We start from the raw sequence: 27319 nt of genomic DNA on the forward strand, positions 1-27319 counted from the left end.
GCGGGCCTTGTGGTACCGCAGTAATGGAGACGGCAGTTGATCGCAGCTGCCAGTGCGGCCACCAATCGAGTCTAGCCCTCGGCGACCCGTCCAATCAAGCGGCACGGCTTGGCGGGCGCTATGACCTTGACGGGCAGAGAACTGCGCCAAATTGCACGTTCGACTCGCCCTTTACTGGCACTCAGATCCAGATAATCGTCGACAAACATCACGAGCCGCTTCCGAGCCATCGTCAATACAGCCTGTACACATATCGGAACCCTTTACCTCGAGCTCAAGTCTTTCCGCGCCTCGATCGAGCCTCTATTGCCGCATATTTCTTGGTAAGCGCACCACGTCTCCCTACGTCAGGTCAGCTTCGGCGCACGCGAGCGCCTGTTGAATATCCCAAGACACCCTCTAGCCCCTCAAGACCATTCTTGAGTCGAAGAGAGACTAGGTCACCTACATCGGAACAGCCAGCATGGTGGAAGTTGCCAGACCTAGCTAACATATGCTGAAGGAAAGGCCACCATCCTCGAGTCCTCGCTCATTGTGACACATGCCGTGTCTACTCACCACACGCTCTCTGGTTTTTGTTTGTTCGCGTGTTGCCTGTTTTTAATCACCCTTCCGACTCTTCTATATCGACAAGTACCAAGCGACCCCCATCCATCGCGGCTCTAGGCATCCATGACGACGATCGTACAGTCTCCGCCAACTTTCCAATCACTCCCTAGAATCGGTTGGGATGGTCCCTCGGGCAGTCAGGCCGGCTTTTCAGCAATGAGTAATGATGATGTCTCACGAATGTTTATGCCTCAAAGAAAGGTCGTCACACGAAGCAGCTCCTCGTCCTCTTTAGCCTCGAACAGCTCGACCTCCTCCACTTCGACCGTTACTTCTGCCAATGATGCCGCCCATACTGTTAACGGGGAAGTGCCCCCTCCGGCTAAGAAGAAGCAAAGAGGAGGATTTTGGCCCGTCTCCAAAGCAGAATCAACCTCTGGCGTCACCAATGCTAGGGCTAACGGAGCCGTGCAGCCTACAAATACTAATGGTGTCAATGCCCTGACCCAGAAGGGCATGCAACCTGCCGTACCAGACCACGCAAGCAACGCTGCGAATGGAATTGGTCCCAGGCCTCAGAACACTGCCATGCTGGCCCTCCTGCCCATGAATGGCACCTTTGAGCGGAAACAAATAAACGTACCCATACACCCCGATCCACCGCAGAAGATTGGCAGGCAAACGAACAACAAGACTACACCTAAACAAGATAATGGTTACTTTGATTCGAAAGTGTTGTCACGTCAACACGCTGAAATATGGGCTGATGCTAGCGGAAGGATATGGATAAGAGATGTCAAGTCATCAAATGGGACATTTGTTAATGGAACCCGACTATCGCCTGAGAATCGCGAGTCAGAACCGACCGAGCTTCGACAACATGACAGCCTCGAACTGGGTATTGACATTGTAAGTGAGGACCAGAAAACTATAGTGCATCACAAGGTATCGGCCAAAGTCGAGTTTGCTGGTTTCCCTGGCAAAGCTGGAAACGCCCTTGATCTACTGAGTTTTGGCGAGCTGGATCCTTCGCAAGGACTACACTCGCCAATGAGCGCACCCATGGCGCATTCGAAGAGTCAGCAGGGACGGCCAATGAACGGTAGAGGCTCGGTTGCATCGAGCGCCGTTGGCGGCAATATGAGTGCTGTTTCTCAACGGCAAGCCAATTACTGGGGAGCACCTTTGAACATCGAACAACTTGTAAAACAGGTCGGTGTAGAAATGCGCGCCGCTAAGCAACAAGCACAAGATCTCGATATGGCTAGGACATATTTGACCTCGATCTTGCCAGCAGATGGAAGTCCTGCAAAGCTTCCGCCAGCAAGCGGAAAGGAGAACCAGCAGCCAAGACAAGCCAGCGGCCGAGTCAAAGCACCTCGAATAGATCATTCTGCCCGCTTCGCTGACCCACCAGCGCCCCCTCCACAGCAACCTCTCCCAGAGAAGCCAGATGGCGGCAAAGCCGGGAGCCCGGCTTCTGGTCTGCTGAAGCGCGAAAACACGGCTAAGCCTCTACTGAATGGCATCAACACTTCACCGACAAGTGGTCAATCAAGTCAGATATTAACTTTGCTCGAATCCTTGAAGGAAGCCCAGAAACAGATCGAGTCACAGGGATCCAAAGTAAAAGAGCTTGAAGACATGCTGAAGCAGGAACGGCAAGCTAGGCAGGCAGCGGAAGAGAAAGTCAGACGACTAGAAGAGTCCGGCTCCGCGAAACCTGTTATCTTGCAAGAAGAGCCAACAAAAGCTGAGGATGCGGCTGAACACGACAACAAAGACATACCCATACAACAGGAAAGCTCGAAAGACGAGTCGGCACTACAGCAAAGAATCGACACGATGCTGTCTGAAATGCAGATAATGCAGAAGAATATGGAGCAGACGACGGAACGAGCAGAAACAGCAGAGTCCGAACGTTCTTCCCTAGCCGCGATGATAGAGAGATACCGACAAGAAAGAGAAGATGCCGAGGCAGGCAACGAAGCCGTTATGGAGGATGAGTCAATTGAGGAGATCGTGAGGTCACACGTAGACGTCGATCGATCACCTGCCAGCAAGAAGGAACGCCGGCAGCCAAACGGGCATGTACAGATGCCCAAACTACCCGAGCATCTACAACAAGCTGTCACAACCATACTTCAGCAGCAGCAACAGCAGTCCGATGGCGAAGTACCCGCGCACTACGCTCCTTATGTTTCAATGATGGGCGTGGTCCTGTTAGGCGTCGGAATAATGGCATACTTGAATTCGTGGCAAAAGGTGGACAAATGATGTTCGATTCTCCATGATACCCATTCATTTTACGCTATCAAGCAATGGTTTCAAAAAGTCAAGGGAGGAATGACTTGACCTCGTTCGTTTCAGTTTCTTATTCTGGCATGGCGTTAGCAGGAGCGAGGCTTGGATGCAGTGCTCGCAACCATGGTGGCATTGTCCTAAGCAGGCGTACTAAGCGATCGGCGTTCAAGATGAGCACCGGCTGGCTGGCTTGCACGTAATGAGCTTCACGGCTCTGTACATATCTATGTTCAAATTCGGTGATTCGATGGCCTGGAGGCATGTTGGGACAACATAGGATAGGAACGGAGGACGATGACATAGACCCCTCATGTTCATGAACTGATGATATGCAACGATCTACATATACCAATGAACAACAATGCATCACCTTCGACATAATACCAACTCTGACATTCCCCGTGCGTCCTACTCGTAGCCTCTGAACTGCATCATCTCCTACTGGCTGCTCCTTCAGCCAGTCTGCTGTCCTTGGCCATTTGTTCAAAAAACTGAGTAACTTAGATTGGGTCTAATAGGGATCGAACATGCAAGTTAACGTTTAGTCTTCGTCCCGAGCGTAAGGTCGCAAAGTCAAACAAGAGTAGAGAGCACATGGCTTCGGAGGTGGATGGCGGGCACGCGGGCCGGAAGCTCCAAGGTTCAGCAGCCCGCTTGACCGCAAGCCTCTCAGCCGGAAGCCGGAAATAGTTCCCTGCAGAGTGACGAAAGCTATCTTAATTGCTGCAGGAATATAGCTTCCGATATCTGAGGTCAGACGTCAGATCTACGAAAATGTTCACAGCGGACTTATGGCAGGTGCGATGGATGTTCGACGCAGGAAAAGCAGAGCCTTCCGCTCCTTCTTACGACGAGCTGTACAGGAGTCGAAGCAGAGTCAAGTCTATTCATGCAGCAATTCCATTGATTCCTGCCAACCATGAAACGATCTCTCAAGCTCTGTTCTCACTTCCCCAGAATAGCTGGTAAGAGAGCATGCTCCCAAAAGCAACACATTCTCCCTGATTCCACTCGATCTTTTGCGACTTCGTTACGCAGGCTGTATGCTGATGTGGCCGACACGAAGGACTCGCGTGAGCGGGTCGTCATCCTTGGTTCAGGATGGGCAGGTGAGCTACTCCCAGAGAACTGGGATCGACATCGCATCTAATTATGCTTATCAGGCTATGTCGTTGCACGAAATCTTGACGCAAAGAAGTACAAAGTGACGGTGATATCCCCACGGACATATTTCGTCTTCACTCCTCTGCTCACAGATACCGCGGTTGGCACCCTCGAATTCCGAAACATCCTCGAGTCTGTAAGGAGAGCAAACTCGGACATCGAGTTCGTACAAGGTTGGGCAGACGATGTCAACTTCGTTGCGAAGACGGTCGATGTCGAGCCATCGGTGCTCGATCCTGCGCAAAGCTATGCCTTAATTCAGTCGCGAGAAGGCCCAGCGAAAGAGAATATGCTTATACCGGAGGAAGAGAAACAGCTTGACAAGAGCGTCCACCTCGAAAACCACGTGCCTGTCTTCCCAGTCAAGTACGACAAGCTCATTGTTACTGTGGGAAGCTATAGTCAGACATTCAATACACCTGGGGTCAAGGAAAATGCATATTTTCTCAAAGACGTGGGTGACGCACGGAAGATCCGCAAGAGGGTGCTCGAGCTATTCGAGCTGTGTCACATGCCATTCATCTCAGACGAAACCAAAAGCCAGCTTCTACACTTCTGTGTTGTCGGTGCTGGGCCTACTGGTATGGAATTTGCAGGCAACCTGAGCGATCTGATACAGCAGGACATGAGCAGAATACACCCGCAACTCATGAAATTCGTCAAGATCACCCTATACGATGTCGCTCCGAAGATCCTTCCCATGTTCGATGCAGCCCTGGCCGATTACGCATCAAAACAATATGCGAGACACAACATCAGTATCAAAACGAGTCATCATGTGGAAGAGCTACGCAAGGGCCCACCAAACATGAAAGACGCGTCTCAGAGGCAGGACCAGATCCCAGCAGGTCGAGCTTTTACCCTCCGTACAACAGAAGATGGTGAGACTGGTTGTGGCATGTGCGTCTGGTCGACTGGCCTCATGAACAACCCTTTCGTCGCCAAAGCACTGAGTCGCGTCCGTCGGTTTCCCGTTGAGTCAGCACAGGTCACTGAAGGTTCACCTATCGATCAATCCAATCCAAGGCAATGGATCATTCAGCGCAATCCCAAGACTGGCTCGATCATAGTCGATGACCATTTCCGGATCCAGCTGCAGACTGAAAGTGCATCGTCAGAGAAGAGTTCAGAAACTGCAGGACATGCTATCATGCAAGATGCGTTTGCAATCGGTGACTGCGCCAACATCGGTGGCCTTACTCCTCCTTTGCCCGCTACGGCACAGGTTGCCAACCAGCAAGCTCAATACCTCTCTTCTGCCTTCAACAAGCACTACTCATCTGCAACCAGCAAGTTCGACCCAGAATCATATGCTTCTTCGCAAGGTTTCAATTACCACAATCGAGGCGTCATGACCTTCCTTGGTTCTAGCAAGGCTGTGCTTCAAGGTCCCAATACGGATAGAAAAGGAGCTGGGCAGGGTTTGAAAGGGTTTCTTGCCTATGCTATCTGGAGAGGCGCTTATCTGACCATGACGTTAAGTAGGTGTTTGATAACCACCCTATATATACACTACGACTAACCACATATAGGCTGGAGGAATAAGTTCCTGATTCCGATTCAGTGGCTTGCTGTCAAGTTATTTGGAAGGCATATCAGTCGCTTCTAGCAGCAGAGATAAAGCCTTTGTTCCGGGAGTAAGTAAGCCTCCCAAGGAGACGACACAGTTCAGAGCTCGCTATCAACCTTTACCAGGAGGGGCATTTGCAACAGACCCAGGAATGGCCGGCTGAAAGCGCGCCCGGTCAGTACTCTTGGAGTCCTGTGTCGTTCACAACCCTCACGGGCCGTTCTTCGCTACAACCAGGTCATTTAGGCCTGTTGTTGGCTGGGCGCATCAGCAAACTAGGGTCACTTGACCAGGGTTTGGCGCAAGTGATGATTGGTCAGCGTGTGATGCGCGCCAACGGAGGGGATTAGGAGGCTAACAACGGTGATGCAGAGACAATTTCAATGGCCGAGGGGTCTCACGATGTTGACGACCAGCTAGTGAGAATGTCAATACGAGACAGACGATCACTAGTCTAACCCGGGCAACAATAGTAGACGAGGAAGAACCTGAGGAAGGACATTCAGATGGGGATCATAACGGAGACTGGGAGACCACCCCCTGCAAGCTAGGTATGGGATCCCTGCTACGCAGGGCTGGCATATTCCAGCCACGGGCTAGTTTGCTAGCCGACGCACTCTGGCTTGTACAAGTATGGAAGAATGCTGGCATGGCCAGTTAGCCAAGTCTGAGCGTTTGCTGCTGACGAAAGTGCTCGGTGTGCAATAAGAAAGATTCCACTGATGGTCCGATGCACGGAGAACTATCATACAGAGCTAGAGTACCATCTGGAGCTAAATACGCAGGTGTATCAGCTTCCGTAGAACTAGAAATGAACATGTGCCTCGAGCTGCGAGGCCTCTCGCGCTCCTGGTGCCTAAAGCAGAACTACTGATAACAAGAATTCACATCAGTATGCAACCACGATGCTCGTCTGCTAATCTTCCAGAAGGCAGGCGCAGATACCGGAGCCTGGGAGTGCTGTTCTTCCACCGCGTGCTTTTAGACTCATTTGTCGTCAATCGTACTTCCAGCCCGACGTTACTGCTCTTTCCAGACAATGCTAGTCTGCAAGTAGACAGTCGCCGCTCCGTAACGATCAGGATCGCTCCTCTTCATCTACAGGAGCGCTTCTTCCGTCCGCTGCTCCGATTCTACCCTACCTCTTGGTCCTCTTCATTGTCACGACGCCCTGTGCCTTCTTTGATACTCGCTAGTTGTCCTTCCTATAGAGTTCGGGCGTGCCTTTTTGTGACTACCTGGTTAGATCATGAATGCCCAGAAGCATAAATCCGGAACTCGGTCGTGCCTTCTTCGGAAGGCGATGTGGTCGTCCTTGCCTTTACGTGCTTACAAGGTCGTCGTAACTGCCATTAAAGGGTCCGTGCCTGCCGTCACGTTCGATCGCGACTTCCTTGCGATGTGTACCGCACCTTCTGCTTGTAGTTCTTGGGGTTCGCTTTCCTCCTCTGCGCGGTCGTGCTTTCCCTGGGTTTCAAAGTCCGTGCGTGATGCCTTCCCGCTATACTTGGGCTGGTCGTGCCTTCCTCGAGATCATGTCCAATCGCACTTATCTTTAAGTACAGCCGCACCCTCCTTATCAGCATACTCTCACCTTCCTCAATCACGTTCGTGTCTTCCTACGGTATTTGACGAAGTCGTGACTGTCTTATAGTAACTGATCCGGTCGTGCCTCCATTATCAATACTTCACAACGCGCCTTCCCATGGACCTCGGTCGCTCCTGCGCTGCCTAATACTGTACGCCGGCATGATCCCTAAAATGAACCAGAAAGTCCCCATCTCTTATGAGAAGGTCTCTGTCTTGCCGTAACACCGAACCTTTTCTCCTTGCCAATAATAAGTGTGAGGCGCTGTTCGGGTGCGAGCTGACCTTACGAGCATGCTCCTGGTCATCGCACCATTGTTCGAAAGGAGGCTCAACCACAGTGAAACTGAAGCTGGGATACGCATGCGTTAGAGGCACATTATCTCGCAACCTCAAATGTCAAGCTTGCGTTCTATTGCCCGTGCACCCTATTGCCTTCCGGATTGCCTGTTCGACGCTACCGTAGCCAAAAAACGCAGTACCAGACTTGCTCAACCCAACGTCAGCCTTGTGACTCACCCACTACCTTTCAAGATTCCAAAAAGAAAATCGACACCACTTGGATTCGAACCAAGGCCTCCGAAGAGACTGCCTAGCACGCAGGTGACTCACTCGTTGACAAGAGAGTCTTTTAGCGGGGCAGCGCGATAGACCACTCCGCCATAGTGTCTGATTGATCTGTGATTGATTTGTGAGAGACATATTGGAGGTATATGGTTATATCGGTCTGATTTCAAGTGCTTGTAAACTGTGGTAGATATTATATGCCTCGACGGGGTGTGACTGTGACGGCTTCCGGACTGGCAGGGTTCGTTAAGGGTCCAGTACCGCGTAAGTGCTGAGGGCTATTCAATGTATCCGTGTAGCATGAGAAAAGCACCTCTGTGCTGATGTGATTGTGAGAAGCGCTCCATTGATGTGGCGGTGTGGTTTTCCGGTGGTGAAATGCAGCAGTATTGAGGAACTGCACCGTCCATGTTGCATGACAGCCTTTCTCGCGCCTCACTCCGCTGCTAGAGGTCCTCGCTAGGTGGTTGAGTGCGCAAAGTCGATGGGGACACTGTTGGTACAGAGGTAGGACTGACACGATTCACAGTTGCGGGTTTCGAGTCTCAGAATGTTGCTGCGTTCATGAGGATCATTGACGTGCCGGTTGGCTTGGTATAAAAACTATAATTCATGGTACACAGGCTAAGGTATTTATCAATGCTAATACACGAATAATTGAGGCTCCTGCCGCATCTGTCTTGCAGCACATATCGTGAGCCCATTTATACAAAGCGCTCAATGCTCGTGCCGCTGGTTGGATATCACAAAGAATCGCTTACCCCTTGCCCAAACCCTCCAGAAGCCTCCCAATCGAACAGCGATGGGTCAAGGTTGAAACCCTGCGATTCAATCTCACCATCAGGAGTGTCATCCTCGTCCGCACTACCAGCGCCTTTAAGGCCAGTTTCATCATCGAGCGTGTGTGGCCCATCGTCATCCTCGGCTACTAAGAGACTCTATCTCCTATCCTCACCACCCTGACTATATCCTCTGAAGTGTCCATATTGCGGTGCAAGACCCTGTTGAGGCTGGCCAACCCTCGGCTGTTCTCGATATTGAGGCCCAGGCTGGCCTTGATGCATAGCTTGCGGCTGATGTGCATGAGGTGCTAAACCTTGATGTTGTGGTGGCATGACCAACTGTGGTTGTTGATGTTGACCGGGGCCGTGATGGTGATGGTGATGATGCATGCCAGCTTGGCCGCCTTGTCCTTGAGGAGGCTGCTGGTGTTGCTGTGGCGGACCTTGTTGTGCAGAGATGCTATGGTGGTGCTGGTGAGCATGTTGGTTATGCGCTAGGCGAGGGTCATTTCCAAAGGGCGAGTAGGTTCGTTGAGGCACACCTCCGAACCGAGGGTCGAATTGCGACGCTCGAGATGGTGGCGGCGGAACTTGGTGGCTGCCGGGCTCGGAACGATACATGTCCCTAGGATCGCCTCGTGGTTGCTCTTGCATGGTGGTTGGGGGAGGAGGAGCAATTGATCTGTGCTGTTGCTCATGTCCGCGAGGCAGGATATCTTCGCGAGGATGTCGATGCTCTACTAGCTCTCTCGGATCCCTTGGTTGGTCCATATTGCCATGTGTCTTTTGCCACTCCTGTATTGTAAGTCTTCTCTGATTATAGTCCACAGACGGCTCTCCGCGACGGTGCATTGAGGGAATCGGTGTAGCGCTCGCAGATGGCGGATGACTTACAGGTGGCTGGTGATGCTGCTGCTGCGGCTGTTGCTGAAGAGACCGGCGGTCAGGGCCTGGAAGTGCGTTCTGGCTATAACTTAGCGAGGACATACGGTTGTGCTGCGGTGCTGCGGATGCGGGCCTATACTGCGGTACGGGGCTAGGTATTTGCCGCGAAGGTGAAGAGATCTGAGATTTGCCTAAATCGGCGTGACGTGGACCATTGGGCTCAAGCATCCTAAGCCCGTCACTTATGGTGTGCTGTAGCTGAGGCTTTGAGCTTGGAGTAGGCGCCGGTGGTACCACAGAGTACGAGGGAGAGTGGTTACTCGTCCGGTCTATGGTAACTTGCCTGGGGTCAAATTTGTCTAGCCATGCGTCCTGCCTGTGTGATGGAGCTGGACTATTCGAGAAAGCGGAGCGCAGATCCTGAATATTGCGATGACTCGGTTGTTCTTTGATACCATACACCCCAGGGCGTCCCAGCAGATCTTCCTGCGCACGATGATGGAAAGTGTGCTGAGGTTGTGGTGCGACTGGCTGTGGTGGAGGCGTTTGTATCGCGTTACGATGTGTGCTATCGGTCGATGATCTTTTGACGGAACGCTCCGGCGGGTCATCGTTGTTAAGCAAGCCAAAGACATTCGATCTCTTAGCAGGAGCAGGTTTTGGTGGGTCTGGCTTGACTGCTGGCGGTGGTGGCTGTTGTTGCAAGTGTGGCTGTAGCTGCTGCTGATGTTGATGTTGATGCACAGCGAAAGCAGGGTATGATTCAGGACGTGGAGCGACACTGGCTTGCATCGCTTGAAGTCTCGGAGATTGTGTTGACGCTATGCCCATGAGCCGCCTCCTCTCATTCTGTATGGCGAACGAATCAGCAGCTTGCTGATCGGCGACAGAAACGGGCGGGCCCGTAAGGCTGGCGTTGCGGCTGTGGATTTGCCTCATAGCTGGCGCTTGTTCTGGTTCGAAGCCACGATATTGTGATAATAGACCTGTTTGGCCTTGCATGGCTACATCCCGTGGCTGTGCCACTAAGTCTCGAGGTTGTGTTGGTGGCACGTCACCGCCACGCAGATCGACCACGTGCGGCGGATGATGATGGAGAACGTGGTCATGGCTTCCGAACTGGTGTCTCTGTTGATTGCGCTGGTGGAATAGGCCTTCATCGTGTGTGAACAAGCCTCGCTGGGGACCCTGCATAGGTTTCTGCGCAAGAATTGGGCGCTCTCGAGGCAGATCCTCGGTTTTCGGCTGCACAGGCACATGCAGCGGGCTGTTCTGTAGAAGTGCTTCGCGTGGCGAAGGCTTCGCAACGATACTACCACTTGCATCACGCACAAGAGTGTTCGGTGGGAAGTCCTCAACATGGGTTGCCTTCGCTGGCAATACCGCGCGGTCAGCTTCAAGAGCTGCTTCAGCATTGGCGGTGAGGGGTCTCGGTGTCATTGATGGCGTCGCGTCGTACTTTCGTTTCGGCGGCGCGACAGGTGATGGCAGTCTCCCCAACGGTTCTCCTCGACTCACCTTTTCTTCCGCGATCTGAGCCAGACGCTCTAGCTCGATATCTCCTTTCGCACATTCTCGCTGATAGTGGTTCTTGATCATTGCCTGGCTTTTGGTCTTCATAAAATCCGCTATCTTACCAAAATCTCTGCCGTAGTATGCGACAAGTTGACGGAATTTTTGCACCTCCGGTACAGACCAGTAGCTTGTGACAACTGGAAGTTGCGGCGACCTTTGTCTCATTGGTGCAACAGTCACCGGGATTGGTATGTTGGCAAGCTGCTGAGGTTCAAGCTCACCAGGTCTAAGGGCAACTGGAGGCGCATTGACATCGGTTTTTGCAGCTGCAAGTGTTCGTGCGCGACCGGCACCAACCTTAACAGGAGACCCGTCAGGGTTGGTTTGAAGTGCCATAGCCTGCTTATCGGCGAGAATTTGTGCTTTCGTGCGTCTCACTTTTGTTGCTGTACCGGCTTTTCTGCCCTTCGGTTTTGGTGCAATAGCACCTTCAACGGCCTCCGTCGGCGCCACTGCAAGCCTCTTGGCTGCCGGCATTGCTGCTGCCTCGGGGTCGGTCACGTCTCCGAACGTTGGTGCCGCAGCACGTCTAGGTCGTCCACTGTCTGTTACTGGCGCAGGCGTCGAATCAGGATCTTCATTGAGAGCCATATCGGACAGCAACGCAGTCGACCTTGGCTTCGTAGCGGCACGCCCTCGCTTTCTTTTCGGTTGCGATCGCCGCCAGTGCTCCTTGTAATTGGCTTGGTTCTTGGTCAGGTAATAGTGAGCAATGCATTCTTGGTACGATCTTCCCGGAATTTGCTCAGCAATGAGGCCCCACTTCTTCGGCGCCTGACAGAACGCTGTGATGAACCTAGCCTGCTCTTCGTTCGTGAAGTCATCCTCCGGTGGGATATATTGCATGAGTTCGACGGAGAGTTTCGTAGGGACGAATGTGTTCGAGTCTTGGAAGCGCCAAGGGGGCTCTCTCTCGGAAGGTTTGAGCATAGCTGGGACAATAGCTTCTGTATCTGGATTCGGCTTGGCATTGGAAGCTGCTTCGCGTTCGCGGCGCTCTTCCTCTTCTCGAGCAGATTGCTGAGACATCAGAATTGCTTTTTCGATGTCAAACTCTGTCGCATTACGTGCTGCTCTACCAGTGAGACGTTCCACAGACTGTGGGATGGAAGCTGCAGACTGGCCACCTGGTGAACCTGGATCTGGTGTAGCTTCCAACTCTCGTCGCGCTCGTTCATACTTATCGATTTCATATTTCCACTCCGGATACTTCTGACGATAGAACTCACAAAGCTCTTCGAGGTCTTCCTTTTCGTCCCATGCTTCCTTCTCGAACTGGTTACGCAATATTGTGGTGATCTTCTCGGACTGAACCTCATCTTCATCTGGCTCCTCAAATAAGACCATGTGTTCTAGCGGTTTCTCTAAGAAGGGAAGATCTTCAATAGGAGGCGTCGGGATAGGATTGACAAGAGGCTCCTTCAAAGGCCGACCACGAGGCTTGGGGTGCTCAAGTGTGAGAGTTTGCGATGGCTCTGGCGTGTTGTTGGGCGAGATAAGACTTTCAGTAGGTCGATCACGCATCTCGATATCCTTGTCCTCCTGCATTGCATGTATGCCGTCGGGCACAAGGCCATCAGCGATCATTCCTAAGAGCTGGATTCTGACCAGTAAGTTGACCACGGCAGAGTCCTCCAGCAGTGGTGCAGGTTTCTTAGCCTTCAGTAACTCCATTTCTCGAGCATGTACCTTCTCAGAGTCTGCGAAGTAATTTTCGTCAAGTTCAGACTCTGGCTCACTGTCTCCTTCCTCGTCTTCGGAAGCTGGTGCTGACATCTCAACATCTACAGTGGCAACACCTTCTTTCTTGACTTCCACCTGTGAGGTTGTCTCCTGAATCATTGTTGGTCTAGAGCTCTGTGAGGTCCTATTCACATCCGACAGCTGTGCCATGGTGGGACGGGGCGACAGTTTTGGCTTCATCTGCATTGATGCAGGCGACGCACGGTCGGCCATGTGCGGCCTGTTCATGGTGTTCATGATAGAAGGCTTCTGAGGCCGGTACTCTATTTGCGCTCTTCTGGCCCACGGTGATAACGGTGACCCACCTTGAGCACTTGCGAGGCCGATAGGCAAAGCACGTGGTCCTGATGGCGGGAGAATCGACGCGCTTCGCGGACCAGTCGGTACATTCGGCTGATTCCTGGAGTCTGTACTAACGGTCTTTGGTTGCACAGATGGCAATGGTGTCTGATGGACGACAGGCGACGTCTTGTGCTTGTAAGGTGTACCTGAGCTGATGCGTGGACCTGATGGTACGTTGGGTGGCAATGGACGATCGGGCTGTGAAGCCAGAGGCATTGATCGATCGTTGAAAGCATCACCCGGAGGCCTTGGTGTCTCGCTTGTCTGCCGCATTGGCGGCTCTGGCAATTGCGAACGATCATGTTGGGGAAACAATTCAATTTTCGAGCGGTCAAGTGGCTGCGTAGACGGCAGCGGAGGTGCATGACTGGCGTTAACATTCGGCCCACGATTGGCCTTCGGTCCACTCGGTGGCTGGAATGAGCTTGCCGTGCTAGGAGGGTCCGGCTTGGACGTCTTTGATGAAAGGTTAGGCTTCTCAGCAACTGGTGCCGCCGGTGTAGACGCAGGGGCTGATGGAGGTGGACCATAGTCTAGGCCTAATGAAGAGCTCTGTGGTACAGCTGGTACGGGCGGAGGTTGAGCGAAGGAAGGCTCTCTGCGTGGTCCATCATTCCGAGAGGTGAAATAGTCTCCATCGGCGTCACGCCTAGCATCCCTAGACTGTAGGATGGAGGAAGAGGCCAACGGCTTTCGCGATAGGTCGTGTTCAGCTTTGTGTATGCGATCTTGGCTTATCGACGACAACGCTCCTGGTGAGGCTGCTCGGTTCCCAGTACTACTGCGACCTGGCGAATGGTCCCTCTGCCAGATGTCATGATCCCTACTGCGAAGATCTCTCTCGAATGGCCGATCGTAGTCTCTGCGTTCGGGTCGCTCGTTCCTGTCAGCATCTGGTCCGAAATTCCTTCCTCGATCAGGTTCGCGCTCTCTCCAGCCCTCACGAGATCGACTTCTAGTACCAGCTGGGAAGAGATCCCTGTCCCGGTCTCCAATAAAAGAGCTTCGCCCCCGATTTCGATCCCAGACACCTCGACCTCGACCTCGATCCGAACCTCCTCGGACGTTACCTGAGAAATAGCTGGGTCCTGCATCCGGCGCTCTACTAAAGGCCGGTGCTATGATTTCTTTTGAATCTCGGCGTGGACGCACCGGAGATGCTGAGCGCTCGCGACTAACATATGTCCGGTCTCTATTGAAAGCGGGTGGTCTCTCATCGCGACGAGTCCAGTTGGGACGATCATCGTCTCTCCGGAAGCCTCCCGGAACATTGCGGGCATCTCTGTCACGATCGAGATCTCTATCCCTGTCACGGTCCCACGAATCCCCTCCACGGGGACCAAAGCCACCACCTCGACCACGTGGAGCAGAGTTAAAGGAAAAGTTCCCACCCCGGAAAGAATCCGCTCGAGGACCTCGGGGTGGCGGCCTATCTAGCGGTGGTGCTGAGTTATCATTTCCGGGTCGGTATGAAGACGAAGCCGCGAGTGGCGTGTAAGTGTTCGAGCTTCGACGGTCAAATTGTCGTGGAGGAGATCTGTCGCGTAGTGGGGGAGGATATCGTTGAGACATGCGACCAAGCTAAGGGCAAGGCTAGATCGAATGACTAATCGAGGATAGCGCATGCATCAGAATTTGGATGACACGGTTTGTGGCTTAGTTTGGTAGCCGCGGACACCAATCACGGCAGGGTAATCCGATTTTCTGATCCAGCGTTTCGGCTAAGCTTGTGCACGCTTTGGCCAGAGGGAAAGCAGCCCTGTCGTTGAAGGAATCACAACCCCGAGTCCCAAATCTGGTTGCTGGTTTGCCGAGCCTCAGATCAAACAACAGATTCCAAAGACTGGTTTTGTCGGCCTCCAAAGGAATCGGAATCGGTTCTTGCGGTCGTAGAATCGCTATAGCACGCGCTCAGTAGCTGTTAGCTGATTGAAGATATCGCGATATTCAATGCAAAATAAATGAAATGGTCGTGGGATCGTGATGCGCGATGAAAATCGTGGTTTCGTGGTTCGGAATAGCGTAACAAAGGAAAAACAATCGAAACACCAGCCTGCAGTAAAATGACAAGAAGCCTGATGTTTTCTGTGATTCGAAACAGATGGTCTCTACCGAATTCTGGCGTTGTTGAGGTTCGTGTCGAGAAGGGTAGTCGACGTGACGGAAGTCAGATTTGGGAGGACGAGATGGAAGGTGAGGCCAAAATCAAGCACCAGCAAAGAACTGCAGTGCTTGAGGAGAGCGCCCACAACCGGGCCACTGACGGCGTCTGTTACGGGTCCTGCAGGCAAATGGCGAAGCAAATGCTGGTGCGAGTGGAGCGCGCCTCCGGCTGCTAGTGTATCTTAAGTCATGATGGACAGGGATTTGTCTTTGGCTATGCGGATGCTGGCCCATTCACGAATCATCACGAGGCATGGCGGTTCGAACATGGTCGACAAAGTTGCCAAACAGATTACGTGCACACAGTATAAGCATTTTAGGCAGGTAGGCCGGTCCTTTTGAGCTACTGCAGTCTAGTGCAGCGTACCTCACGTGCCTACCTGACGAAATTCTTCGATCAAACCTGTGCTGGGAAATCTCTTTTATGCACTGCTGTCTACAGCGCAGCGAATGTTTTTGAGGTAGGGGCTCCATTGATTCGGAGAGCGCTCGAATGGCAGACTCAGCGCCTCCTGCAAAGGCTACCGATGCGGTTCTAGTCAGCTCTGATCCTGTCTCTAAAGATGCACGGGAAGTCAAGGGCATTGACTGGGCAGCTCTGCCTACGGAATCACGGTCCATTATTGCTGACTTCGTATTAAATCTGTCTGGTCAAGGTTTCCAGTCCAGCTCGATCGGCGACGCCGTCCGCATTATCAATGACATGGTTTGTTATGCCATGGAATCGTGAATCGAGGCAGGTCTGACTGCTCTCTTAGCGACAATGGAAAGACCCTGAAACTGGCGATGGCACCACCATATTTCTCGGCTACACATCAAACATGATCTCTTCTGGATTGCGTGAAACCTTCCGCTACCTTGTTCAACACAAGCATGTTAGTGCTATTGTGACCACCGCTGGAGGTGTCGAAGAGGACTTTATCAAATGCTTGGCACCCACCTACCATGGCTCCTTTTCCTCTTCTGGCGCCACGTTGCGCTCCAAAGGCCTGAACCGCATTGGCAACCTCGTTGTGCCAAACAACAACTACTGTGCATTCGAGGATTGGGTAGTACCAATCCTCGACGAGATGTTACAGGAGCAGGAGGATGAATTCAAGAAGACTGGTGAAAGGTACACGTGGACGCCGTCCAAGGTCATACATCGTTTGGGCAAGGCCATCAACAATGAATCATCTGTGTATTACTGGGCTTACAAGAACGACATACCTGTCTTTTGTCCAGCGCTCACGGATGGAAGTCTGGGAGACATGCTGTATTTCCACTCTTTCAAAGCGTCGCCGCTACAGCTTAACATTGACATCGTTCAAGACATCCGCAAGGTCAACACCATGGCTGTTCGAGCCAAGCGAGCCGGCATGATCATTCTTGGTGGTGGTGTTGTCAAACACCATATTGCAAATGCATGTTTGATGCGTAATGGTGCCGAAAGTGCTGTGTACATCAATACCGCGCAAGAATTTGATGGAAGTGATGCAGGCGCACGACCAGACGAGGCTGTGAGTTGGGGCAAGATAAAAGCTGATGGCGAAAGTGTGAAGGTACGAATATCTGATTTGAGACGCTCGCAGGAAGACACTAAATCTTGATCTCAGGTCTATGTCGAAGCGACAGTCGCCTTTCCCCTGATTGTTGCAGCAACTTTTGCATCTGGCAGATAACAGTCGGAAGGTCTTCGAGCATGCAGTCCTGAGCACTGAAACCACAAGGTATCTCATAGAGGTGCACTGCATGCAATGCAGTGGAAGATTTATCTCTCTTATGGCCATGGCAGAACAGGTGTCCTGTTGTTTCACTGATGTAGTTCGCTTTGGCTCCCACCCTGCCCAGGCTCGAGGTCGCACGTAGAATCCTTATTAGACAATGTAGAGCTTCAATGTGCCGGTCGAGGCCGTGATGGCGGAGGCAACAAAATGGGCTCCAGAACAGTATCTCAGCGGTGGTCTGCAGTTGGGGGCCACATTGTGAGTGCGACACACGAGCGTATTTGAGCTTGAGATAGGACAGACCAAGACAGCACTGTGGCATGGCAGGGACATCGCTCGCACGCTAGAGGTTTCGAGGTGAGCATTGTGAGGTTGCCTCACTGAGCGTTGTGGAGATGTGCTCGTGGACCACAAAGCTGGGCTAGAGTACACGTCGCGAGATACGGACCACTTGCTACTCAGATTGGTTCTGCTTAAGTAGGCCATGTATGAATGTTCCTTCAAGGACATGATAAAGCCCAACGACGAGCTGTCGCCGACTATCACGCAAGTATTCCTTTTCTCACCATAGCACATCGGACGACGAATTTGTCGTCTAGATTCTCGACAGGTCCTGGGCCCCACTTGGAGACGAGGATTGTGAAGCTACTGGATATGTGCAAGCTAGGTGGCAGGCTGAAGCGGTGAAACGAGGCGGATAGACTCACAAGTCCCCAGGATTGAAGCCTAAATCGCTTCGTTCGATCCACATGGCGGGACGGGCTAGGCCCGATTCAGGGATTGCTGGAGGCTCACGGGCAGGTAAACTGCGCTTAGGACGCTACTGTAGACTTTTGGACCATGCAGGCTGCACGCTGCCTCTCATGATGTGCCTTACTGTAAGTAGGAGCCTTGTGCAACAAGGTCAGCATCGACCACGCACTTCTTGTCAATCTTTCTCGATAATTTTGTGTCATATTCGAAGTCTGTCACATTTTCTGACTCTTAGATCACTGCACTGCCATCCTTCGCTCTGTGTCTGATCAGCTCGATTTCGCAAAGTGATTCCATCGGTGTATCTGGTGCAATGTAGCTCATTAGCTTGGACGTACATGAACTCAATCATATGAGACTCTGGAGCAGGCAATAGATAGCAGAAGAGCAACACCCATCTCTCCTATCACTGCCGCGTATCACCCACGAGCATCACTTTTGGTTTCAACAGTGAGTCACGACATGGCGTCGACACATCAATCACCAGTCATGGTGGAACAGCCATCTTCTCCACCAACCCATACTCATTCATATGCCAGCCCAGACTTCGCTCTGTCAATCTTATCTCCGTCCACTGCCAACGAACGTGTATCTCAAACTCCCAGCACAACGAATATGCCAGAGCTACAAGATCAACAAACTACTACCAACGAGCAGAATATCCCAAATAGCCCGGTGCAGAATCAGGCGCCAGAAGAGCAGACAGCCGAGACAACCACATCTGGGAACACCAACGACGGCGACGATTCATCCAACTCAGAGTCCAACTCAGAGTCGAGCACTTCCACAGAGACGCCGGGCACCATTTCAACCCCGAGGTCCTCTGCGCACGACAGTGGTCACCCGATACCCGACTCGGGAGCCACTCAGCTGGACGGTCACGATACAGACGAGCCTACAACAGCCACCGAAGAGGGTGCAGAAAGCCAGACGGGCGACGCGGCATTGCCGAATTCACAAGACCCCAACGATACTCCTGTAATACCTCCACCTCCAGGCGACACCGATACGCCTGTGCCAGACAATATCCCATCCTGGGTACAATATGAGGAGGATACTTCTACACCCAACGAGACAGAGCTAAAAGAGATCGAGGCCAATAAACATGAGCTGAGCGCAGCAGACACGACCGCTATCGAGAAGGATGTGTTTACAGATATTGATGATCCAGATCTGAGACCTTGCAAGAAGATACGCCTCTCGTGGGTGGTGAAAGGCGTCAGAGGAACAAGAGAACGACCCAACAGAGCGCGCATCATAACATCTCCAGCAGTCTGTATCGATGGCATGTACTGGAACCTGAAGTTCTTCCCAAGAGGTAACAAAAGTAGGAGTTCATTATCTGCCTACCTGCGCTGCTCACCGGCAGAGCCTACTCCGAACAGAGATGATCTGGTGGGCTCTTTCAAGTGCTACCAAGGTGGTCCCGATGCAGATCTTTCAATGATTGAGCCGGTACTCGACTTGGAACTAAAACTGCCAGATGTCCAAGAGAAAGAGCCGCCACCGTCTGAAACCGAAGCACGGACAGAGGGCAACGAGAACAACGAGAGCAGCAAAAACACCCCCGAGGACCGCCATCGGGATGACTACGACGACGATGAGAGCATATCTGGCGACGAGGACGACGTACCCGTGAGTACGGCCAAAACAGCGCCTGTCGACGATTATCGTGTTTCAGCACAATTGGGCCTGGTAATGTACAACCCTGCAGAACCCAGAACATGTCATACTTCGTCAGCTTCGCATCAGTTTTATCCTCATCAGGATGACTGGGGTTGGGATACAGCCGTCACACACTGGGACGACATTCACAAGCGAAAACGTGGTCAGCGACAGGCTCTCCTGCGCGACGATACCTTGGCTATCGATGCCTACATCCGCATATACGACGATCCCACGAAAGCTCTCTTCTGGCATTCTTCTCCGGGTGAAAGTCAGTGGGACTCCAAGGGCCTGGCGGATGTCTTCCCGATGGGCACACGCCTCCTGTATTATAGCCCTGCCACCGCTGGCATCACTGCCTGGTCACTGCTTGCGCCCTTCAGAACAGCAATACAGAAGATCGATGCTGGCAGATGGCGCAAAGACTCTTCAGTGAGACCAAAACCCTTGATAGCACACCTACAATTAGTAATGTTTCAGATGCGACATATGAAGAAGGAAGAGTTGTACATCCATCTTGACAGCGTGATTCATGAGATCACCCGGTCAGGTGAGTCATTCGATGATGTAAACGGATTTTGGGAGGTCTTCAGACGTTCGGTCGAGATCGAAACCAGCGGAGACAGCGCGACGGTCGAAGCACTCAACAGTGTCTTCGGCAGCCGAGAGCTCAGCCGCTCAATACCGAAACTTCCTGTACATAACGTTGAACACTTCCAGGACGCTGCAAACCAAGCCTTCACGAAGGCCGACTACAAAGCTGCTCTACCAAATTTCTTGCCTCTCGCGCTTGATCGTCAAAGCTTCGACGCCGAGAAGCGACAATGGCAGCTACATCACGATCGAGTTCGCATAAGTGAAGAAATCGACCTTTCCCAGTTCTGTACTAGTGAAGATGGCAAGTACACCCTATACGGCTTGGTTGTGCACGACGGCGATCGCACGTCTGGAAAGTTCTTCAGCGTGTTGAGGCCAACAGGTCCAGGTGGAAAATGGTTGATGTTCTCTGACGGAAACGGCAACAAGGTCTTCTCCTACACCAAGAAGCGTGTCCAAGAGTATGAGGGCCTCGTAGGAGCAGATTTGAGAAAACTGACATCCAACCGCCAAACCATCCACATGGCACTTTACATTCGTACTAGCTGCCTGGCAGAGTACCTTCCAGAGAAGATGGAGCCTTATAAGCTGCCGCACTGGCTAAAACCTCACCTTGACGAGGCCCACAACCATGACCAAGACCTGTTTGAGGATCACGACGATGCCATTAAAGACACGCCGATCTCAATTGAGATATTCTGGGATACGTTGGTTGGCGGTCAAGAAGGCAAGTTGGATTTGTACAAGCTGAAAACCAACACAAAAGCGCGTCAGCCACAGTACAGACAGCATCTTACTGCAGACCGTGATGCCACTATGCGATCAGTCAAAGAGGCCATAGGTGCGATTCTTGAGGTCGGTCAAAAGGCGTTCAAGCTGTGGGCCATGAACTATCATCGCCTAGGTGGTGTTTCAAAAGGTTATATGTATGTCCTGCCGAATGACTCTATCGTCAGCTCATGCTTGAATACCAGCCACTACCTCAGTCTGTGGCTTACAATAGTGCCTGGTGAGCATGAGCTCGAACAGGACGTGTTATCGAAGAGATTCGAAGCACTTGCTGGAGCTCATGTCGACGCTCCTCCGAAGCCCGCACCGGTGGTCGAAGAGCCACCTGTATCAACAACGAAAGAAAACACATCACCCACAGCCGCAGCGTCGAGCTCACAGAACATCTCAGGAGAAGCCGCCGAGTCTAATGGTGACGAAGCTGCACCTGATAACGAGCAAGCTTCGGTGCAGGATGCAGTCGCACAAAGCACGCAGATATCCACTCCTGCACGGCCAACAGACCCCATGGTGGCTGCCGCAAACGGGGAACATGAGCAAGGAAACGCGCAGCAGGTTGAAGAAAGTGCGACACCCGATGCTGAGCAAGCGTCGGTGCGAGAGGCTGTTGAGCAAAGCGTACAGAACGCATACGTAGATCCTCCCACGACGACAGCCGAGGTCACTGAAGTCGAGCCAAGCGATACCACGAGCCAAGCTCATTCGCCACCGCTACCGGAGGCGGCGGGTACAGGACTCGCTACCTTGCCAGAACCTGCTGCTTCGCAAGCTACAAATCTTGTGGTTCAAGCACCGAGCAGCGATGGGGACCCTGACGTGCCACAACCGACTGCCTCCCTAGCTCAATCAACCACACCGCAGCCGGTGACGCCTTCGGAGCCTGCGACTACCATAGATGTACCGACTGCAACAGCGAGCAATGGCGCATCTGAGGAGGGCGTCCCGCCACCTGTTGTTCATGGCCACCTTTTCGAAGCGTCGTCCCACGCAGAACCTCCTTTATCTCATGGCCAACCCACATTGCCTGTTGGTATCCCAATTGCAGTTGGCGACGGTCAGATCGTCCTTATTCAACCATCTCAGCAAGACGACATCTCTGCAGAAGATGCCGCGCTTATCTCGTCCATGATTGCAGCAGATCTAGAAGCTGCGGAGCGTGCAGAACGGGTTGCTGATGAGGATGGCAACGGCGAAGACCAAGAAGATGAAGCAGAAGACGAGGCCGAAGATGAGGTGATAGAGTCTCGACCGTCCACACCAAGACCACGGGTCGTGGACACTTATGGGTTCCTGCATGTCTTCGATGCTGTAGCACAGAAGTTCACCGCTCATAGCACATTCATGGTACCACGAGACACCATGATTAGCACCATGGTGCGCAAGCAGATGGGCTACGACGAAGGGAAGAGCTTCCACCTGTGGAAGCGCGACGGCACATATCGAACAGTCGGTGTGTCTCTTGAGTCAACGTTCCAAGATGTATCTCTCACAGACTGCTGCGAAGTCATCGTTGGTGACCACCTGGGCGAGACCAAAATGGAGGCACTCAAAGCCGAAGCCAAGTACGTCGATCCTGGTCAGCTGATGCGATATCTTGCCATGGTGGAACGAGGTCATCCGATCGCTTCGACGACTAGTGAAGGTTCAATCGAGCTGAATAATTTTGGTAGCGACTATTACAAAGGTCCTCTGGTTCGCGGCCAACGCCACGGTCCTACTTGCCATCTCATCACTCAGTCCGGCGACACCTACCATGGTCCTTTGATCGCTGGTCAAAAGTCGGGTGGGAAAGGTTTCGTGACATACCAGAATGGCGATACGTACGATGGCGAGTGGCTTGACGACATGAAACATGGGCAAGGTGAGTTCATTGAGAAGAGAACGGGTAATCGATATGTTGGTGGCTACGAGAACGACAAGCGGTGGGGCAAAGGTGTGACGTACTGGGAGCAGGCTGATCAGCAGGCGAGCTTATGCCAGGTGTGTTACTTTGAGGAAGTCGACGCGTTGTTCTACCGGTGTGGGCACGTGGTTGCTTGCTTCGCTTGTGCCAGGCAGTGTGCGAGTGAAGGCGGTGGGTGTCCAGTGTGCAGAAAGCCGGTCGAGAGTGTGGTCAAGATGTATCGGTCTTGAGGGGAGAGATGATACCGTGCATATGGGTTAATTCGGTTGTGGGTGTTTCGGTTGGGTACTCCTGGGATGGGGTCAAGGTTGAAAATCTGGATATATTGGGCATGACTTCTACAAATTGAGCACGAGCGTCGAGCGAGGTGTCTGGCGAGATCCATCTATAGTCTACCTTAGCAAAAGGGCCGGCGCTGAATATATTGTTACCACAATCAGTTCTTCACGTTCGGGCAAACAATTTACTGCTGGTACTGGTATGTCTGGGTATGGTGGTTGCTGACATACGTCCTTTCAAGGCCACCATCAATATCGATATTCAGGTCCTTATGGAGCTGAGTTCATGCCTAGATGAAGGGGGGCGGCAATCGCGGAGCCGAAGATGTCCCGCCCAGGCTTGTCTAAATTTAGCTGAGGTGATCTGACCTCAATATCATTTTCGGTGATCATGGGCGTAGTCTGAAATGGTCCTCTACACAGAAAACTTCTGAGCCTTGCAAATCGCTACAGAGTACATGTCTAAACGGTCGGGCCGTTGTAGCTAAAGACAGTGCTTGGGTAAAGCGCGAAAAGGCAAGTGAGGGAAAAAATCCATTTTGGTAGCACGGGGCCTAGGATTTGGAGGCCGAGCAGACGTCACTGGTGCGGCAGTGGCCGAGAGTTTTGATGGAAACCGCAGAGCAGCAGACGCGCAGCGAACGAGTGGAAGCATCTTGTATCTGAGTGCATTCGAGAAGAAACGCTATTGCATAGAAGACTAATTATTGAACATATTATAAGCTACATTCAATCTTTCCCGAGATATGCCATATCTGTCAGCTCGCTTCTATCGCGCATAAGTTATTGTGGTTGCCTTGCCTTGCAGTGCAGTTGCAGATGATGTACAGCCGAGTCGCATAACTGCCAGTGTGACAGCCCAAATCGCTTCAGGTTCCTCAAGATCGTGGTTTGTGCTACCTGTGATTGTGACTGAGCTGTACAAACACAATGGTGGTGCGCAAAGCGTCGATACCGTACCCAACCTCTCCGCCACCTGCCCCTCCTCCAGATTTCTCAACTCAGCAGTCTCACCACCAGGTAGACTCGAGTGATATACCACCTGTGCCTCAAGCCGGTTCGCGATCCAATGCAGCCTCGAACTTCGAAGAGATGGGCAATCCATGGCAAGACGATTACAGCCCAAGAGCAGACAAGCAGAATAGCCACAACGATATACCAGACTTGCTGAAGCCAGGACACAACACGGCCCCCACCCAGTCAAATCACAGCTTACAGAACCTACCTGATGTGCTAAGACCAGGCTGGTCAGGTGAAGCCACTCCTCGCTCGTCTCTGGATAGTGACCGCTCGCCCGAGCGAGAGTGGTGGGACGATGAAGCGCCGGAGGAGAAGCAGGACGAACGAGATGACAGCGGGAGATTCTCGAGGGAATTACATGTTGTGAACGATACTTCTGTGCCTCAACCTTCGTCCACCGTCAAGCGCAAACCCCTTCCCTCGAGTCACCCGCCCCAGAACGAGCCCGACCTGGTGCCGCAGCCGACAGGTTTGAGCTCGAACAATCCTTTCAGACGACCTAGCGAGACATACCTACAGCCCCCGACAGAAGGTCCCGCAGATTGGGCATCCGAGCCGAAAGGAAAAGCAAGCGAACACCATCCACATCCTTTGAGAAGTTCTCCTTCAATAGACAGATTAGGTCAGCTCAACCTCAACAATCCCTCGGAAGAAAAGATAGCAATACACGAAGCCCCAACTACAGCTCCTCCACCGCCTCCACAGCAAGCGCCGCCGCCGATACCTCAGTTACAAGCACCTCTTGTGCCGTCTCAGCCTCACCAAGACCACAATGCGAATCCATGGGCTGCCCAGCAGAGACTATCCCCTGTGCCGTCAGCCTTCTCCTTCGATCCTGAGAAACAGACCGTATCCACCGAAGACCTTCTTGATAGAGGCCCGCAAAACCAGCAACATGGAGCAGTATCTCTAGGAGAAGAGCTAAGAGCCATACCAAATGCACTGCCGTCGCCAGGACCTTCGGTGGCTACTGGAGAGCTGTCGCTGCTTGACGACGACGAGCCTGGTCCTGCGAAACCGCCGCGGCCGTCGAGGCAAGAATCTGACGACATGTATGCTCCTCCACCAGGTCCGCCGCCCTCACATATGCCGCCAGCCAAGCCACCACGCCCAGCTGTCGTTACTAGCGAAGCTGATCTGGCAAAGATGAGAGAGCAGCGAAATGAGACATACCAGATCAAGCACTTCAATTGGTACGATCTGAGGACATCGAGGATGCGCAGGTCTTCAATGTTGACCCAGAACAAGAACGGTCCGTGTCCGCTGCTTGCCCTTGTCAATGCGCTGATACTAGGAGCCACTGAGGACATGCAAGCAGCTCTCGACGATGCACTACGTTCGAGGGAGCAAGTTTCGTTAGGCCTGATCATTGAGACACTGATGGACGAGCTATTAGCAAGAGCCTCTACTATGCAAGGTCTTGAGCTGCCCGAAATCGACGAGTTGAATCGTTTCCTCATGCGCCTGAGGACAGGCATGAATGCCAATCCTCGATTCGTGCCTCAGCAGAAGGACGCGCCAAATTTTATGGATGCAGATACCCCAACCATGCCAACAGCAACACAGCCCGCAACCACGGCAGGCACATTCGAGAATACCCCTGATATTAAGCTCTATAGCTCCTTCAACGTCAAGCTGATGCACGGTTGGCTTCCACGACCAAACGACGAAGCAGCAAGAGCCTTCTCGCGATCAGCACAAACATACGAAGATGCCCAAGCCATACAATTCGGCGAGGAAGAGCTCGAATACAAAATCTCTAGAGGTGGTCTCTCCGAGCAAGAACAAGCAGTCTGGGAAGATATCACATCCATCAAGCAGTTCTTCCAAGCTTACCCAACACAACTCACACCCTACGGTCTAAGTGCTCTACAACAGACCCTCCAACCCGGAGAATTCGCAATCCTATTCAGAAATGACCACTTCAGCACAATATACAAACACCCTCGCGATCAGCGGCTTTACACCCTTATCACGGATGCCGGATACGCCGATCGTGACGAGATAATATGGGAGAGCCTGGAAGACATCAACGGCGCAAGATCAGAGTTCTTTTCTGGAGACTTCAGCTCCGCCAATAACAGCACAGGGCACTCCATGCCATATAGCGCAACGGATGCCGCGAATCCACGACGGACGTCCACGAATCAAAACTTTCTTACCACAAACGACAGCTACCAAACAGGGCCCCTGACACCCCAAGAACAACAAGAACAACACGACGCAGACTTCGCCATGGCCCTCCAACTCCAAGAGGAAGAAGAACAGCGTATGCGCCAGTCCCGCAACAACCGCGGCGGAGGCGCTCAAGGCAACGGTCGTGGCAGCGGCGCCGGCATCCGCCCCTCCCCACCCACACGCCCAGGAACACAAAATCGCCGCTCAGGCCAGGGTATTCCAATCCCACTGCGCTCAAATCCAGGCGGCGAAGTTCGACCAATCATCCCACCGCGCAATCAGAACGGCCCAGTTAGGAACCCAGCCGTCAATCGACCCGCCGACGCCGCCGATGCCGACGCACCACCCACGTACGACGAGGCGGCGAGGACACAGGCTTATAACCCGCCCGTTGGGAGTCCACTGCATCTACACTCCTCGACTGATCTGCCGCTGCCCATGGGTCGTGCGAGCACATCTACTACGAATGTTCACGCGCAGGGTCAAACGAGTGGCTATACGAGTGGTGAACGCGAGCAGAGGCCGGGAATGGGGTATGTACCTGGACGTGGGGAGAGGGAGAACTGGGATAGCCCTGATTACTCTGCTGGCACGATGGGGCCGACGTATGCGTTTATGACGCCGACGGGGGCGGAGGCCAGGAGACGGGCGGGTGCTGGGGCGAATGGGGAGAGGGAGAGGGATTGTGTTGTTATGTGAGTTAGTTGAGTCGAATTGTGAAGATTGATGTATAGGCTGGCAGGCAGGTGGGCAGGCGTTTGAATGGCGGGTTACTTAGGTTTGCATGTTGAGGAGTAGTGTCGGCAAGGAGAGGTCTACCGCTTGTCTATGAACCCTGGACGGCGAAGTTGAAAGTTATGTTGTGGATGTGACGGCAAGTGGGTGTAATGCAGCTACCATGACATGACACATTGACACACTGCAATACATACCACTTTTGTTCAGGCTGTTCCTACATTAGCTTGATTTCTTGTCTAAGGAGGTTTCATCCTGTGGCTAGAGGCATTCGGTGCAGTGATGCTAGAAGTGCTACCTGGACAATCGCAGAGCTTGGATGAGTACGTCGGATGTAGACTATGGTCCTGGCAGTACCCGAATTTGCTGTAGGAAAGGGATGCACAAGTTCGATATAAGTAACGGAAGTACTGTGGGGTGAACAGTCTTCATGTCTATATACCAGGCCTGAGGTCGCTTAAGAA

The 27319-nt window shown here is 52.6% G+C and overlaps 6 protein-coding genes and 1 non-coding gene across 7 annotated transcripts; 5 read left to right on the forward strand and 2 right to left on the reverse strand.

Annotated features, from left to right (window-relative positions):
• Nucleotides 1-765: 765 nt before the first annotated feature.
• On the forward strand, nucleotides 766-2826 carry PMZ80_010645 (uncharacterized protein; the record flags this gene model as incomplete). Its single annotated transcript, XM_064879034.1, has 1 exon — nucleotides 766-2826. One exon carries the CDS (start codon nucleotides 766-768, stop codon nucleotides 2824-2826), a length of 2061 nt encoding a protein of 686 aa, XP_064725195.1.
• Nucleotides 2827-3772: 946 nt separating this feature from the next.
• Nucleotides 3773-5626, forward strand: PMZ80_010646 (uncharacterized protein; the record flags this gene model as incomplete). The annotated part of the gene is made up of 3 exons (XM_064879035.1): nucleotides 3773-3962; nucleotides 4017-5498; nucleotides 5550-5626. The coding sequence occupies 3 exons, from the start codon at nucleotides 3773-3775 to the stop codon at nucleotides 5624-5626; spliced, it is 1749 nt and encodes a 582-aa protein (XP_064725196.1).
• A 2098-nt stretch (nucleotides 5627-7724) lies between these two features.
• Nucleotides 7725-7844, reverse strand: PMZ80_010647. Its single transcript has one exon. It is a non-coding gene; the product is annotated as a tRNA-Ser (tRNA).
• Nucleotides 7845-8484: 640 nt separating this feature from the next.
• Nucleotides 8485-14640, reverse strand: PMZ80_010648 (uncharacterized protein; the record flags this gene model as incomplete). The annotated part of the gene is made up of 2 exons (XM_064879036.1): nucleotides 8485-8669; nucleotides 8697-14640. The coding sequence occupies 2 exons, from the start codon at nucleotides 14638-14640 to the stop codon at nucleotides 8485-8487; spliced, it is 6129 nt and encodes a 2042-aa protein (XP_064725197.1).
• Nucleotides 14641-15724: 1084 nt separating this feature from the next.
• On the forward strand, nucleotides 15725-16892 carry DYS1 (Deoxyhypusine synthase; the record flags this gene model as incomplete). Its single annotated transcript, XM_064879037.1, has 3 exons — nucleotides 15725-15937; nucleotides 15990-16772; nucleotides 16827-16892. The coding sequence occupies 3 exons, from the start codon at nucleotides 15725-15727 to the stop codon at nucleotides 16890-16892; spliced, it is 1062 nt and encodes a 353-aa protein (XP_064725198.1).
• A 1287-nt stretch (nucleotides 16893-18179) lies between these two features.
• Nucleotides 18180-22874, forward strand: PMZ80_010650 (uncharacterized protein; the record flags this gene model as incomplete). The annotated part of the gene is made up of 1 exon (XM_064879038.1): nucleotides 18180-22874. One exon carries the CDS (start codon nucleotides 18180-18182, stop codon nucleotides 22872-22874), a length of 4695 nt encoding a protein of 1564 aa, XP_064725199.1.
• A 978-nt stretch (nucleotides 22875-23852) lies between these two features.
• Nucleotides 23853-26819, forward strand: PMZ80_010651 (uncharacterized protein; the record flags this gene model as incomplete). The annotated part of the gene is made up of 1 exon (XM_064879039.1): nucleotides 23853-26819. One exon carries the CDS (start codon nucleotides 23853-23855, stop codon nucleotides 26817-26819), a length of 2967 nt encoding a protein of 988 aa, XP_064725200.1.
• Between the last annotated feature and the right edge of the window lie 500 nt (nucleotides 26820-27319).

The sequence above is a fragment of the Knufia obscura genome (assembly GCF_036327395.1).
Source record: "Knufia obscura strain CCFEE 5817 isolate CBS 148926 chromosome Unknown scaffold_19, whole genome shotgun sequence".
NCBI classification, from domain to species: domain Eukaryota; kingdom Fungi; phylum Ascomycota; class Eurotiomycetes; order Chaetothyriales; family Trichomeriaceae; genus Knufia; species Knufia obscura.